This window comes from Sylvia atricapilla, chromosome 20, assembly GCF_009819655.1.
Source record: "Sylvia atricapilla isolate bSylAtr1 chromosome 20, bSylAtr1.pri, whole genome shotgun sequence".
Lineage (NCBI taxonomy): Eukaryota > Metazoa > Chordata > Aves > Passeriformes > Sylviidae > Sylvia > Sylvia atricapilla.
In genome coordinates this window covers 10,072,762-10,088,393 of record NC_089159.1, presented here as the reverse complement: position 1 = coordinate 10,088,393, position 15,632 = coordinate 10,072,762, and the positions used below count along the sequence as shown (strand labels likewise).

Here is a 15,632-nt window from a genome sequence, read left to right as displayed (position 1 = left end):
GGGTCATCGCTGTGGTTACCCAGACCCAGAAGGCTATACCTACTTTGGGAAACTGGTGCAAGGTGGTGTCGTGGCCAGGGATGACAGAGATGGCTGGGGAACGACAGGTCCCAACATGCAGGACGGTGTGGAGGTGGCAGCAGGGCTGGGGCAGCGGGGTTGGGGACATGCTGGCGGGCTGGCCCTGCACACCGGGCTCTACGCAGGGCCAGAACAAAGACCTCTACACACCTGGAGTAAGAACAGTGGTAACAAAGTCATAGCTACATATTCTTCTCTACATTTTTGTTTATTGAGACAAACTAATTAAAAGGCACAAACATAGGGCATATGTTTACATGGACATTATAACAAACATATACATTAAAAGTGTAGGAATGTGTTTCCTTTCTGCTAAACAGAAAGTTCCTAAGCTTTTATATATACAAAAGTTGTACAATTTGATGTCCTAAAGTACAAAAGATCATTTATAAAATTATTTTACACTAAGCTCTATTATTTTTTTCTGTTTTTTTTTGTTTTTTACTATGTAGTCCAAGCCCCTAGAACAGTTTCACGTAAGGATACAGATACCTGTCACCTGAGCCAGCAGCCTGGCAATCACTGCTCGCACGGACACGGCCGGGGAGGAACAGAAGCAGTCCAGTGTGACTGGTCAGTCCTGCTAGCACTCTGTGAAAATGCACACGCTAATCTCCAGAGCTCTCAACTTCATTAAGATAAAAACATCTCAACTGTAATTTCTCTTTTTTTTTTTTTTTTTCTCTCCTCTTTTTTTTTTTTTTTTTTTTTCCTTATTTAATGTAGAGGTTGGGTTTAGGGTGGTTTGTTTTTTTCTTTTTTAAACAAAGTTTTAAAAATGTGAATATGTGACATGATAGTCTAAAAAGTATATCTGTTTCCCTAGACTTTGCTTTCTACTTTATGTACAGATAAACAGGTTAAGAAAAAAAAGCACATGTAGCTTAAACATGTGTGACCATTTATGAGCAGTTCTGGGCTGGACAGCTCAGCACCCCAGAACTCCCACAAATTGATAGAAATGTGTTAACACAATAGAAGAATAACGTAAAAATGATGATGTTTGCAAATATTTACAAAGTTGAACAGATTTGCACAACACTTGATTAAGAAATAGGGGAGAAATTAAAAGACGCTCTCTGCTTGTCCTGGAGGGGCATCCTACCTAGTTAGTGGTTAGAATAAAAACTGTATACAATTTAATATAAGACAAAACTTCTAGTGAACAACTAACACGTCTGTCCCCTGCTGAAACACCAGCAGGCTCTGATTGGGAAGCAGAGGGCATAAAAATCACACCCAGGGCCTCCAGAATCTTCCAGCTTAAAGCAATTTTCCTTAAGTTTCCAAGCACTCCTTTTGCTCCTAGATAAGAGTCCCATGGGGGTCTGACTGTTCAGAGACCATGTTTACAGACATTTCGACTCCTCTTCTGTCAGCCATGGCTGTTTCTCACCAAACAATAACAGTTTTTTTTTAAAAAAATGTTGACTACAATGCTCTATTCCCTTAGGGTAATATGTTGGGTAATATTTACATCTCCAAATATCAGGTCACAATCCCTATTATATGTTGAAGTTAGAATGATAAGTTATCATATGCTTTGCATATCAGAGCTGGTATCACCTTTCCCATAGGGAATGCTGCCTGAAATTACCATATTCCCAAAGGTAAAATGCATATTTTCTCCAAAAATGCATTTTTTAAAATGACAACATTGTAATGCATTTACTCATAAAAAAAAAAAAAAAAAGAAAAAGAAAAAAAAGAAGAAAAAAAAAAACCAACGAAACATGAACACAGACAAAGGTTCTACACTAGCTCAGAAACAGTGGACTTGCCTGGCAGGTTAAAATGAGCCATCCACCCTGTCACAGATACAGAGGGGTCTTCGCTAGTGTTTAGATTAAAATAATTTTCTAAGTTATAATTTGAGGGGATAAAACATAAAACTTTTTTTTTAATTACCTTTTTTTGGGGTTTTTTTTCCTTTTTTTTTTTTTTTTTAATTTAAACTCTGGCAAATAAGTATCTGCTCTAATTCAGCATCAGTCAACTACAAGGTAAAACTTACTTTAAATGAAGTGCTCCAGTGAAACTCAAGCCTGAACCATGTGAGCCAAATCAAGGGGAAGATGCTACTGTGGTCTCTGATGGTGTTGCCCCAGTGTCTTAGTCTGAATTTATTATTAACTAAAACAAAACAAAACCAAACAAAACAAACCCCCAACAGAACAAAACAAAACCAAAACCAAAAACAAAACAAAACAAAACAAAAAAAAAACCCAACCAAACAAACCCCCCAAAAAAGAACTGCTGGTAAAGGATTCCATTTTAATCCTTTTTTTTTTAATACTGTTTTCGAACTTGTTTACCAGGGCGGAGAGGTGGGCAAGGCCTGGGGCAGGAAAGGCATGCTCTCCACTGGTCTCATGGCTATGTTGAGGGGACCAGCCAGCGTCATGGGCGTGGGCAGGTTCATGGGGGACGTGATGGTGACGGGGTGTGCTATGTTCACCGGCGCCGTCACCGGGGTGGGCAGGTTCACCGGGGTGGTGAGCGTTAACGGGGACGTCATGGACAGAGGACTGGTTATAGTTACAGGATGCCCTAAGTTCATCGGACTGGATATATTAACTGCACTTGATACATTTACTGGACTTCTCATGCTCATTGCAGCTGCCACTGTGACTGGGTTTGTGATAGTCCCAGAAGCCACAGAGGACGTTATATTGAATGGAGTAGTAAGAGTCACAGGCGTAGTAGCAGCAGTGGAGGTTTGGCACAAGTTAGCAGCTTCTAAAAATGAGACATAAAAAAGACAAAAAGTTTTTAACACGTAAAAAAAAAACCATGGACAAGATTTAAACAAAACAGAACAAAACAAAGAACCCAAAAACTAAACAAGAACAGGTACAAATTCTGGAATCATTTTTTTTAGGTATTATTAGTAAGTTAAAACTGTTAACATTCTATAGCCTACAGGAAATACAAACTCTCATGCAGGTCATTTCAATTGGGGTTTGTTTTTTTCCTGAGAAGTCAGGTGAGGTTGTCTTAGCAAGAGGGTTTCCATGTTCATAAAAACAGTACTGTACAATCAAAAAAATCCTCCCAAGGGGAACAGTAGAAATAGAGGAGAGAGTGTACATACCGAATGGTACGTACTCTATAGCCTTCTCAAAGGTGAACTGACATTCTGTGAAGGTTTTAAAAAGTCATTATTAGGGACTGATAAGCACAGCTCATTTCAATATCTACCTGCTTATTTCAGTCTTAATTATTGCTACTAAATGCTCCACTGCTCACAGTACCTGTACTTCAAGGCTACCCCAGCAGCACACCCCTCAACCCCCATCAGCTGCTCAGCTTTGCCGTGAGCTCCAGCTCCACACCATGTTGGTTTGGGGTTTTAGGGGGGGTTTGAGCATGCAGGACAGAGGTGCAGAGCAGGGCAGACCCAGGAGGCCGGCCCGGGGGACGCGGGGGGGACAGGAATCACTGCACATCCATCAGCACCACCTGCCGGCTACCCACACCGGGAACAGGGAACGGGGAACAGAAACCAGGGAAAAACACTCTGCATTCAGCGCTACTAAGCCGTGTCTGATGCCACATTTGTCGGGCAGGACCCCAAGCTCAGTCACACCCACGTGTGCAAAGAGTCCACTTTGCCTCCGGGGCAATACAAATGTAAACTTTGAAAGCAACATTAGCCCCATTCAAGGGTTACTGTTGGTTCTTCAAAGTCCATGTCTAGGAGGGGTGGAGAGGAAGGGAAAGAGTAAAAAAAAAAAGAAAAATTTGTGAAAATAAATTGTACTAGACCAAAAAATAAATAAAAAAAAACCCATCTAGTGTTGTAAAGCCACCACAAGTGGAACTAGCACAGGAGAACCAGCATGGAAAGAGCAGCTCAGGCATGGCACTGACTGGTCTAACTTCACCTTCAAGCACAGTCACATCTGAAGACACATCCCACCCATGCCCCCTCCCCAGTTACCTTAAGCTAAAAGCACCACTGTGACACCAGTGCCACCCACCCACCTCCCTCTCCCCCATCCTGCCCCAAACCACTCTTCTGTTAAAGCATATTCAACATTCTCAATAAGAAAGGAAAAAGAAACAAGATATAGGAAAGAACAAGCAGAAAATAATTCTTGGTCATTTTCTAAATCCAACATCATTTGCTTTATCTACTTAGTGGCCTGATGATACGTAATGTTTCTGTTATCACTACATTTTAACATGAATAAGCTGTTTCTGTACTGTCTGATCACAGAATTCAATTACTGGCATGACAAGGGGAAAGGAAGCAAGCAGCCTAAAACACAAACAAGAACCTAGAAAACAGAAACAGACTGAAGAACTGAAAGGCAGGTTGAGAGAAAAGGAAAAAATAAGGTGAGTCAAAAACATTCCTAAAAGCAGCCAGTGAAAAACAGCAAGCAGTGGTTATTAAGAACTTCTAAAACATGTAATCCACGAAGTCACATGATGGACATTAATAATCAAACTGTTGTGAAACAAATAAGCAGCAGTAATGGGAGAATTTAAACTTCTGTATCCTAAAACCACTAATCTGAAGCAGACTGTTCTCTACAAACTGACACAATGACCAACAACAGCAATTCCACTTCAATTACAGCAGCACAGGAAGAGGTAAGCTGTGAGCCAGCAGTGATGAGGAACAGCATCACTGATTACCTCATTTTGTAATGAAAAAAAAAGCAACAGAGAGAGAAAGTTCTCTGAGGTGTACAAAACTTCATGCAAAGACAGTTACATGATGACAGAGCAGATGGAATAAACTGGGAGAGACAGGATGAACAGGACACAGCAAGCACACACGTGCACCCTGGTGCTGATGCAAGGACAGAGGGTGTGTGTGTGTGTGCACACACAAGTGAACAGGGTAAATAAGCACCAACACAGCCAAAAGCCACATGCCAGTCAAAGCCCACAGTCCTGCCCTGGAGCAGACACAAGCTCCCCTCTGTCACTGATGGCTCTAAGGACACGGGCAGGCACAGACACCAAAGGAGAGCAGGTTATCTCCCACAGCCTCATCTGGGGCCTGTTTCCTCCCGTTCCCTCTCAGCTATGACTTCTAAGAACGAAAGTGTCGTGTAGGACGTCCTCCCTGACCCAGAGCTCCCTGTATGACTGTGAGCTGCACTGCCTCACCAACCCCACGGCGTCCACACCCCTTTGTTTTACCTTTCTTCCTGGCTTTGACGGCCTCTTCCCACAACCTCAGGGTCTCTACCTGCTTCCCAGGCCAACTTGTGACGTGCTGCTGCTGCTGCTGCTGTTGCTGCTGCTGCTGTTGTTGCTGCTGTTGTTGCTGCTGCTGCTGCTGCTGCTGCTGCTGTTGTTGTTGTTGCTGCTGTTGTTGCTGCTGCTGCTGCTGTTTCTGGTTGCTGGTCTCTTCACTCATGCATGCTATGCCAATCAAGTAAGAACACAAATTCACCTTGAAAAGTTACTCTGCTTTCTGCTGAGATCACAAAGGCAACTTCTACAGAGAGCATGTGGAATCTCACAGGACTCCAAGAACAAAATCCCACAGGTGTTCAGAACAGTATCATTAATTCTCTGCTTCATAGAACTACCTTTCCAAGAGCTAAAAACCAGTCGAGAACAATAAGTCAGGAACAACTACTTAAATGCCAAAAAATGTCATTATTTAGCTTGTATTTAGGAAGAATAAAACTAAAGACTCCAATGAGTCTCTAGAACTCAAACTGATTCCACTTTTCCTAAACTTTAGCTCCAGCTTAAGAAATTAAAAATAAAAAAGCCTTTTTATTGCAAGTATGACTTAAAAATTTCAGTTTACATCACAGAACAGCCTGTCATTACTCTCTGGCCACAGTACAGCTCATCATTTCCACCTCTAACAACTGCTCTAAATGCCTCATGTGAACTGGCTTAGCACCACCAAAACTGGCTTGGGAAGCCAGAGTTGTAACCCTATACCTTGAAAAATACTTCACATCCAAATTTCCTACTAAGCTCAACAATCAGGCATTTCAGACATTCCCAGTATCTTCAAATTATCCAGGAGTAACAGGAACTGCAAAGATGTTGTAAATTAATACAGTTTAAAAGGCTTTAAAGACAGAGTTTCCAAAGACATTCCTTACTTCTGCCTCTTTATTCCTCTGAAAACCCGTTTTATATTACTAACCATGTGGGTTAACTTAAGTTACAGGTATTTTAACAGGGAAAATTTGAAAGTCAAGTCTTCATTTGCTTGCTAGGCATTTCCAGAACCAGACTGCAGCACTTCCAGAGAGTTGAAGTCTAGAAGGAGCTATTACAAACATCTCATCTGACCTCCTGCACAACACCAGTCAGATGCCATTAATGCCCAAAATATATCAGGGCTGGATTTAAATCCTTTTCTTGTCAGCTACTGCCTGAGGGAGGAAACAGTGAGCCCCAGGGTCAAAGCTCAGAGAAAGCAGAGAAAACTTTCTCCTGATTTTGATGAGCTTTAGATGAGACTTCAGACCCAAAACCTGGCAGATCTTAGCAGATCATAAATAGTCTAAAATCTCCAATCTATCTGTGGGACTTTTAGGCCTGCACAGTTCAGGAAGCAGCACTGAACTTTAAAAGGCAAGAAAACTTAGAAACTCTTTTCTTCAAGAGATGGGTCACTGTCATGAACTGCAGGGCATTCCCAAGGGATAACAGCACAGTCTTGCAGCAAACCAACTCCACACATGCCAATTCTTGAGCTGAAGCAGATTCTGTTACTAAAGATCTACTTCTAAGAGCTGTGAGCACTCAGACTGACAGACAGGTAGCTCAACTTTAACGTCACCAAAGGCAATTCCCTTCGCAAACACAATCGTTATTAGAAATGTTTGTAAAACGTTCACCTACTTTTATTGATGCCTTGTTTACAGGTATTACAGTTGATACTTTGGCTCTGCCCGTGTGTCTTTAAGTGGCTGGTGATATATGCTGCACTCAGAAGTTTACCACAGATATTACACGATACCTTTCCTTCATGGCGCACCATGTGTGTCCGCAGTCTGTCTTTGGTGGCAAAGGCAGCAGTGCACGTCTAGATGAAGGACAAAGTTACACTTGAGGTGCAGACAGAGCAGTACAGCATCACCTGCAGGCCCACTGGGAGCCCCTGTTGCCTTGCAGGTACTAACAGTATCCTAAGGGTATTGACAACTTTAAGTTTTACCCGTATTTATAGAGAAACAAAAATCAAAGTACTCAGCAGAGACCGAGAATGGAATTTGCTTCTGAGACAACCAGGACAAAAATCATACTTTATACTGCTTGACCTTTCTTAAAACAGTGGGTTGCCTTACCCACCAATGCAAGAGGGAGCTTATAAAAAAAACTTACAATAGGCAAAGTTGGTTTCTAATGTAATTTTACTGTACAAATATGAACTTGGTACCTTACACTGCTCAATTACTTCTGTTCCCATTCAGAGCAAGGAAACAAAACCTTTTCCTAACACTATTCTTTTTACCCAAGGCTTTTATTTAATAGGATGAGTCACTAAAACACAGGTTGGAATAAGCATGGATATTCCAAGCAAAACAGTTAATTGTTCAAGGGCAATCAAATTTTTGCTCCTAGACTCCAATCATCAACTTATGACAACCTGCTTTCCCCTTCCAGCAAAGTAACAGATCCAGTATCAACCATTCCCACCCATTTTAAATAGATGTGCTGAGAAAGACATTTGATTTGAACATGCTGAGAAACACACTGCACACATTACCCCAGAAATGAGCACTGAGCTGAGGATGCTGCTACAATCCTACTACTAAGTTAAGCATATGGTAAAACAGAGCAACTACGCTGTTCTCCAAGAAAGAAAAAGCCTCTAATCTTCCTAAAAAAGCAGCCATGGCATCTTTTTAAAGTTCCACCAGAACTCCAGCATTGTGGTGTGGTGGCGGATGTGGCTTTACTCCTAAACTTGCCTTTCAAAAGTGCAGCAGCAAAAACAGTTCTGGAAAGATTCACCTCAGTACTACTGACACAATAAGGCATTGTTCTTAATAAACCATTTTAGCCCTTACTTGGCATTTGAAGGGTCTCTCTGTTGAGTGAACATGTTTAACGTGACAGCTTAAATGATCAGGCCTGCAAGAAAGAGAGGGACAGGAGAAAAGCGCACACTGTTACAAACACAGAGTCGGGACACCTTGGCTAGAGGTGCTGACACCACGCTGGTCACTCCCTGCAGCCCCCATCCCTCTGCCAGCCAGGGTAAATCCCTTCCCCTCACCTACCAGGGGCTTCACCTGCAACAGCTCACAGCTTAAAACCGACCTGCGGTTTCAAACTTAACTCTGTTCTCCTCACACACCTGAAAATGGCACGTCTGGTCACACCTTGTGTAAAGGTGGGAACGCAACAGCTCTAAAGGTTGAAGTTTTCTCTGTTGCAAGCACAAGTACAAACAGAGCCGGCAGCAGTGCTCTGTCAGTGCCCTCCACCTGCTGTAAGAGCAGGTGACAGTTTCCCTGCCCCATTTGGTCACAGACCACGGCAAAGGCTGGTAAAGGGGCTCTGTGCCCACCCCCAGTGACACAGACACGCATCTCATGGGACCTGGATGAGGTCGAGAAACCATTTCAAACCAAAAAAAGCGACCACTTCTGGCCACTGCTGACCTTGCTCAGATGATTGCTAACCTCGCCCCATCCTAAAGGCAGACAAGGCTCTTGATCCCCTCACCAGTCTCCTCAGGAGTTTGGTTCTCCCAGCTCCTCACTACCATAGCTCAACCCTCCTTGCTCACGAAAAGCCAACAGCGGAGCAACGCCTGGGATTTGCTACATGGTACCTTGAGAAGCCTTTTCCACAAACACCGCAGGTGTAGGGTTTCGTGATGCCACCCTCGTGGGACCTCACGTGGTAGGTCATGCGATCCTTTCTCTTGAAGCGCTGATTGCAAATGGGACATTCGAAGGGTTTCTCGTCCGAGTGGGACAGCTTGTGCCGGTTGAGGTGGTAGACGTCCCTGAAGGCCTTCCCACACATCTCACAGGCGTGGTTCTTCTTCACGGGCTTGCTGGGCTTCTTCACCGTCTGCGTCACCGCCATGGCCGTGGCGCCGGCGCTGCTGCTGGGGTTGGTGGCAGAGGAAGACGTAGTGACAGTGGACAGGATGCCCGCGATAGTCGACACCAGCGAGCTCCGGCTGTTGTCACCGGCGATGGTCGAGATAAGGGGCACCATTGTGGTGGGAGTTTTCTTTGGCCGTGACACTAACTTTATCCCTGTGTGGCAGGACTCGTGACGCCTCAAATGGTAGCTGTCCCTGAAAGCTTTGCTGCAGTAAGTGCACACAAAGGAGGTTTTAGGTTTTTCCTTTTTAATCCCAACAATAGCATCCTTTAATGTTTCTGGTGCAGGCTGAGGTTTCTGCGTTATTGGTAAGGGCAGAATCGGCTTCTGATCGGGCGGCTCAACAGCAGAGCTCAGGAGAGGCAACAAACTGTTCTGTGCTGCCTGCTGTTGGTGATGGGAGGCTTCGTGTGCCTAAAACCAAACATTCACACTTAAATTCTCTGGATGGCTGCTCGCTCTGGCGCGGTGAGAACATTTACAAACGACAGGGAAGCGCATTCTAGACCGAAAGCCACGGAAGGAACAACAGGGGAAGGTTACATAATGCTGCTTTTGGACAAGATAAACCGCTCGTGCTGTGGCTGTGCAGATCCTGTGGTAAGTGCAGGTACGGCACAACAGTCAAGGAATTATTAAGTTTCTGGAGGGCAACTTTTTTACGGAAGACAACGAGGTGCTTGTCAGATCTTTTAGCAACAGCATTTCATCTTTACATAACAGGTAACTCATTTGTTAACGATCGTATCAGATGGCACCTCAGGACTATCTCTGGAGAGGATGAAGGTACTGACAGGAGTTGCAAAATAAGGCCCCACCTTTAAGCCGAGCTTAGTGCACGCTGAGAATTGAACTGCAGCCACAGAGAGCCAGGATGCGATAAGGCGTCTTATTTAAACAGTGTGTTCATACCCCTGTGCCAGCACTGAAACCAAAGCAACTGGAATCGGGAGCTGTCTAAAGCCACATCTCTATATATAGCAGGTTCCTGATGCATTTATCCACTGACCACTGTGCTCTCTGCCTCTGGAACTAACAAGAATAGCGGCACGGCCGTTTTCTCTTTGTCAGCAGCTACTTTGTGCTGGGAAGAGAAGCTGATCGATACACACTGGGAGACATCTACAGAGGCTGGAGAACACGGTTTGGGGGCGCTGGGAATAGACCCTGAAAGCTGTTTGAAAGCAGCCAATACCAACTAACTTTGAACTGCAGAATCTCAGCTGAGCTGCAGCCTGCCTGCCACGGGCTGTGCTGCACCACGCGTGGTTATTCTAAGGCAGAAACACTGTTATTAAAACTCATCCAGTCAGACTGGGACAAAACCCTGGCAGATACAATTTTAATGTGGTTTAGAAACCACACAGACCAATTCAGCCTAATGGAGCATTAAAATAAATCACTCCAGCACCTTAAGCCAGTTTAAGTGCATCTGTATTCAAGATGTGCCTCGGTCTCATCAGACCAGTTTTAAATCAGGCTCGTTATTAACACAGCGTGCCAGGCCTGAAGCTGAGTTTGGGGAAACTTGCATTCCCATTAGATCAGTACTGCAGCCTTCCAGGACTCCTTTCCTACGGCTTTCCTCACAAAATAACGTGACTCAAAGCTGTGAGAGCTGAATAAAACATTGTGCCAGTGCACGACCCCAACCTGTCTACTTTTACGTCTGTTGGGGTGGACAGTGCTAGGAAGCACACTCAGGCCAATGCTCCTCCCATGGGAATCCATTTCAACACGTCCTTTGGACAAGCCAGTACTGCTAGAAGCTCACTTTGGGCCTTTTTCCTAGTTGCATCCTGGGTGCTTTGCCTCTCTGGATCGCAGCAGGGACCACAGCCCCCCCAGAGCATCTCTCCCTTGCTGTGGAGCAGCTCCTGCATCACTCCAGTCTCACTTTTTGGGAGCGTGATGCTGGTGATTTTTGGATAAAAGCCATGGGTGGACACCAGCACTACACCCCACGTGGGAAGGAATACAAGCTCCCAAACACCCCAAGCCTATCTGACAGGAAAGCAGTCGACAGGAGAAAGGCTGGACTCCGGACAGGAGTTAAACAGGAGACAAAACTTGTGGGAATCATTAGGAGGAGCCAGGCCAGGCTGTCCATCTGCATCTGCCTTTTAGATCCTTCTGTGCAGAAGCTCAGGATGCAACAGGTAGAGTGGATATTACCACACCTGCCTGCCCACAGCAGCCACCCCAAACAACAGCCCAAGGGGCTGATTTATTTCAGGGAGGGATTGCTGAAGAGCTGGATCCAGAACTCTCCTGGAGGCGACGCTGCTAAATCAGGGCATGGCACAAGCCCCAGCAGCTCCATTAAACTTTTCCCTGACTTCAGTGGCAACTGTGGGTTTTCAACCGTTTATTTTCCACGTTTTTAAAAAGGTTTTGACACTTCTACATTGCAGGAAAATAAGAGTTTGCATGATATACACACTGACAGCACAATACTGAGCAAGTTGTGCACTTTAACACAATTTTAACTTTAAAAATTCTGAAATGTTTTACAGCTTCAAATCAGCCTTAAACAATGTTGTTAAACTGCACCAGAAGACACTGCAGAGCACCTAATGATAGCTCCAGAGATACAATTTCAAAGGCAGAGCTAGCAGATCGGATAATGGAGAGCCCAAATCCTTTGGACAAGGTTCAAACTTAGGCAGTTTATGGATATTTTTAAGCCTCAAAGAATCGTCAGCACTTCAAGGTAATGATGCACTTATTCCCACAGATCCGATGGAGACAGTGGACATAAAACAAAGTATATTCATCAAGCTACGGGCTACGGAGCTGCTGCTTATATAAGTCTGTTTATCCTGGTTCCCAGGGAGCCAGCATTATTCACAGCACCATGCTCCTCGCAGCCCCTCTGCCACGAGCCGTGTCCCTCAGTTTCCAAGGGCCGTTAAAGCCTTTTAAAAAAGGATCAGGCAGCATTTTTTTTTTTAACTCCCCGCTGGAGAAGGGAAGCCAGCACCTGCTGCACGCCTCTGGCAGGCGCAGCTATGCAGGCTCCACGGTTTTACTTGACCCAGCATTAACGCCAAGTCAACATTTTGGAGATATTTTGATGGCCTGGGACAGGCTCTCGTGCAAAAATCCCTTGTTCTGTCACTAATTCCTTCTCTCCTGGGGGGGCATTAAACAAAAAAAAAAACCCTGCAATTCGTGACCCGGAGTGTAGGATGTGGCATTGTGAACTTCCAATGCCAGAGGCTAAAATATTTTTGTGCTCCAGCCTTAATGTGAGAGCAACAAATTAGCATGAGTCATATCTTGAACACTCCATCTGATGGATGAGTCCTCCTCACATTAACAGATACAACTTTCGCTTCCCGAGCACATCCTAAAAAGTGGTTTCCAAACTATGCATTTTGGGGACTAAGAAGATCCAAACAAGAACTGCTTATTCAGTAGCACGATTGTTTCTTTAGAAAGGGATACAATTCATCAACATGCCACCTAAAAACAATCCAACAACTTTATTTGGAAGGAGCGATTTACAGTCGCACAGCCCACTGCTACAGGACTAAAATTAAGACGTCGAAACCTCCTCTAAAAACGTTTGGCTAAAAACCACAACTTTATATTCCACGTATTAAGCTGTTCCCTTAGGAATCCTGTCCCAGCTGGAACGCACACTTGGTTTAACACTCCCTCCAGGAAGAACGAGTGTGAATATTCAGTCACTTCCATTTGTTATTTAACTGACACTGGGGAAAGGCTTTTAAATCCACGCTTTTTAACTAGTTTTAACTAATCAGCTGGATCAGGGCTGATGTGCTGCTGTGAGAATGGGAAGAAGAAAAATGAAAGTCACATCAGGACTACCTCAGTGCTGCTTGCTGCTGGGTGCACTGGCATGCTCGCACCCCAAATCACCTATTTTAACAAAACCACTCGAGAAACAATATCCAGCATTTATTACGAGCTCTGAAAGCTTTATTATTTAGAGAGAGGGGGGAGAAAAAAAATCAGAGGAAAATTTCCACGTCAGTTTTTATGAAGATGCTTCCGAGTCGCACGTTCGGAAAGTGAACTGCTGACTCCTTAATTAAAAGCAGCAAAGCTGACTCCTAAATCAGCGTGTGACATCACTACTTCCAAAACTCAGCACCTTCAAAAAAAAAAAAAAATAAAAACCACGGCCGAGCAGCGAGAAGCTGGACACGTACTTGAAAGCATTACTTGGCATTTCTCAGCCTGCTGCAATACAGTCCTGCCAGCCGAGGAAACATTTCCCCTGGAAAACGCTCAGCTGGGAGGCAGCAAGGCTCTAAAGCAGCCCCGGCTCGGGAGGGAGATGGCCCTAAACTAAGGAGATTAACTTCTTAGCGTGAAGTTTCCTACGTGCGAATCACAACTGCCCACTAGAGTGAGAAATAATTCACCAGACCTCGGCCAAACTCGATGGCATCACCCGCATCCATCAGGGACAGGCGGAAAACCCAGCGCCCAGCTCCCGGTACCGGCGGCCCGGAACATTCCCGGCGTGTTTTCGGAGGCACAGAACCCGAGCGAGTGACTCATCCCTTGGTACTTGCAAGGGACGGAATTTTTTTCCTCCCTAAAGGAATGGTGCTCGCTCTTTGGCGGATTTATTCATTCAACTCAGGTTTTCAAACTCGTGTCACGGGTTGGGTTCGGGCTTAATTCCGAGGAGGACAGGGAGGAAGCGAGCGGCCGCCACCGGGAACGTGCAAAGAGGATTATTTTACCTTGAGAAAGGTGATGTGCTGGGCGCTATTTTTTTTTTTTTTTTCGCAGCCGCTGCTGCAATCACACATTTTACGTTTTCCAGCTCAAAAAAATAAAAATAAAAAAATAGAAAAAAAAAACCCAGGAGAAAACAATCTGGTGCGAAAGGGCTCGCGAGGCTCACAAAAGCCAGGCGAAGATTTTTTTTTTAGGTTTTTTTTTTTTTTTCTGGTACACTGGATTTTCCTCGGAATTACATAAACAGCGGTGTTTTTAAGTCAGTCTTTCACGGCCAGAAAGGGGGAAAATTGTGACTCAGTTGGCCAAGGGAGGGGTTGCACGCTCCACCGTCCCTATTCCTCCCCATTCCCGTTAGGATTTCGCCAGTTTTTACAGAAATCCGGCCGCTCGCGTCCTATTTTAAAAGAAAACAAGCTCCCTCGTCAGCCGGCCCTGAGTCAGGCTGTTTAAAGAGGGATTAATTTATTCTCCCAGACACGGCGTTTGTTCCATCGGGGTTTTGTTGGAGCCCCGTGGAAGCTTGGGGCTGTTTTTTTTTTTTTTTGTTCGTGCCTTTTTTTCTGTTGTTGTTTTTCTTTTTGGGCGGGGGGGGGTGGGAGAAACAAAACCAAGTAAACACCAAAAAAAAAAAAAAAAAAAAAAAAAAAAAAAAAAAAAAAAAAGCGCGATCTCATGTTTTGCGTGGGAGAAAAAAAAAAGAAATCATAAAAATAAAACACCAATGCGACTATGGGTGGTTTGTAATGAAAGCGGGAAGGGAGCGCGCTGCGGGGCGGCGGCGGAGGGAGAAAGTGCAGGAGGAGGGCAGGAGCGAGAAGCGGAGCGGGGCCCGGGCAGCGCTGCCCGCGGGCCGGGTCGGGCCGGGCCGGGCCGGGGGCGGGCGGGGGCCGGGCGGCCGCGCTGACTGACAGCCCGGCCCGGCGGGGACCGGCGGGGCCGCGGCCGTGAGGGAGGGAGCGAGAGAGGGGGGGGCGCGGGCAGCGCCGCCGCCGCCGCCGCGGGGCCTCACCTGAAAGAGGAACGCGGTCCAGTTGGCCTCCATGGCGGGGGCGGCGCGGCCCCGGGCGGCGGCGGCGGCGGCTGCGGCGGGCGGTCCCCCCGTCGCTCCCTCCCCCGGGCCGCAGCTACATGGAGCCGACAACAAAGCGGCGGCGGCGGCGGCGGCTCAACATGGCAGCGCCGAGCGGCCGCTTCCGCTAACCTCGGGCTGCACCACTGCGGCCCAGAGGGGGGAGGCGGCGGCGCGGCGGCCCGGCGGGGCGGCGATGGCCCGGGCGGCCGCGGCGCCGCCCCCGCCGCTCCCCTCGGCGCGGGGCGGGCGGCGGGCCCGGGGCGGCGCGGCGGGGCGGCGGCGCGGGCGGGCGGGGGCCGGGGCGGCGCGGCGGGCCGGCCGCCCCCCCCCGCGGGGCTGGCAATGGGCCGGTCCCGGGCTGGGGAAGCCGAGCTGTGGCGAGAGAAGATGGAGGAGCGGCCGAGGTGTCCGGGCCGCCGCCGCCGCCGCCGCCCGCCCCGGCTCGGCCCCGGGGCCGCCGAGCCGCCCGCCCGCCCCTTCTCCCCTCCCCGCCCGCCCGCCGCCCCCGCCCGCCGCGCCGGCAGGAGGGAGCGAGCCGCGGGGGCGCCGGGGGGCGGCTTCGCCCGCGGGTGCGGGCGGGCGGCAGCGCCGGGGGCGGACGGCTGCTGGTGCGAACTCGGGGCCGCTCGGGGGTCGCCCGGCGCCGCCGCCGCCTTGGCACAGCCGGGCTCGCCCTCAGCCCTCCGGGGCT

The 15,632-nt window shown here is 47.1% G+C and overlaps 1 protein-coding gene across 3 annotated transcripts; it reads right to left on the bottom strand.

Moving 5' to 3' along the window:
* Nucleotides 1-270: 270 nt before the first annotated feature.
* VEZF1 (vascular endothelial zinc finger 1) lies at nt 271-15,162 on the bottom strand. Of its 3 annotated transcripts, none has more exons than XM_066333566.1 (7): nt 14,879-15,162; nt 8,861-9,558; nt 8,091-8,154; nt 6,919-7,102; nt 5,242-5,466; nt 3,176-3,220; nt 271-2,820 (listed from the first exon to the last, which is right to left on the bottom strand). In XM_066333566.1, the coding sequence occupies exons 1-7, from the start codon at nt 14,909-14,911 to the stop codon at nt 2,393-2,395; spliced, it is 1,677 nt and encodes a 558-aa protein (XP_066189663.1). In that variant the 5' UTR covers nt 14,912-15,162; the 3' UTR covers nt 271-2,392. The 3 variants fall into 3 exon arrangements, with proteins under 3 accessions (XP_066189663.1, XP_066189664.1, XP_066189665.1); XM_066333567.1 differs by lacking the exon at nt 14,879-15,162 and adding an exon at nt 13,547-13,798; XM_066333568.1 differs by lacking the exon at nt 3,176-3,220.
* Between the last annotated feature and the right edge of the window lie 470 nt (nt 15,163-15,632).

Excerpts from the sequence above, each read along its gene's own strand:
- VEZF1 (XM_066333566.1), bottom strand. The coding sequence starts at position 14,911 with ATGGAGGCCAACTGGACCGCGTTCCTCTTTCAG. Across the intron at positions 7,103-8,090 it reads AGAGACCCTTCAAATGCCAA|ACGTGCACTGCTGCCTTTGC; the intron begins GTAAGGGCTAAA and ends TCCTTCATCTAG. Across the intron at positions 2,821-3,175 it reads TATAGAGTACGTACCATTCG|AAGCTGCTAACTTGTGCCAA; the intron begins GTATGTACACTC and ends TCTCATTTTTAG.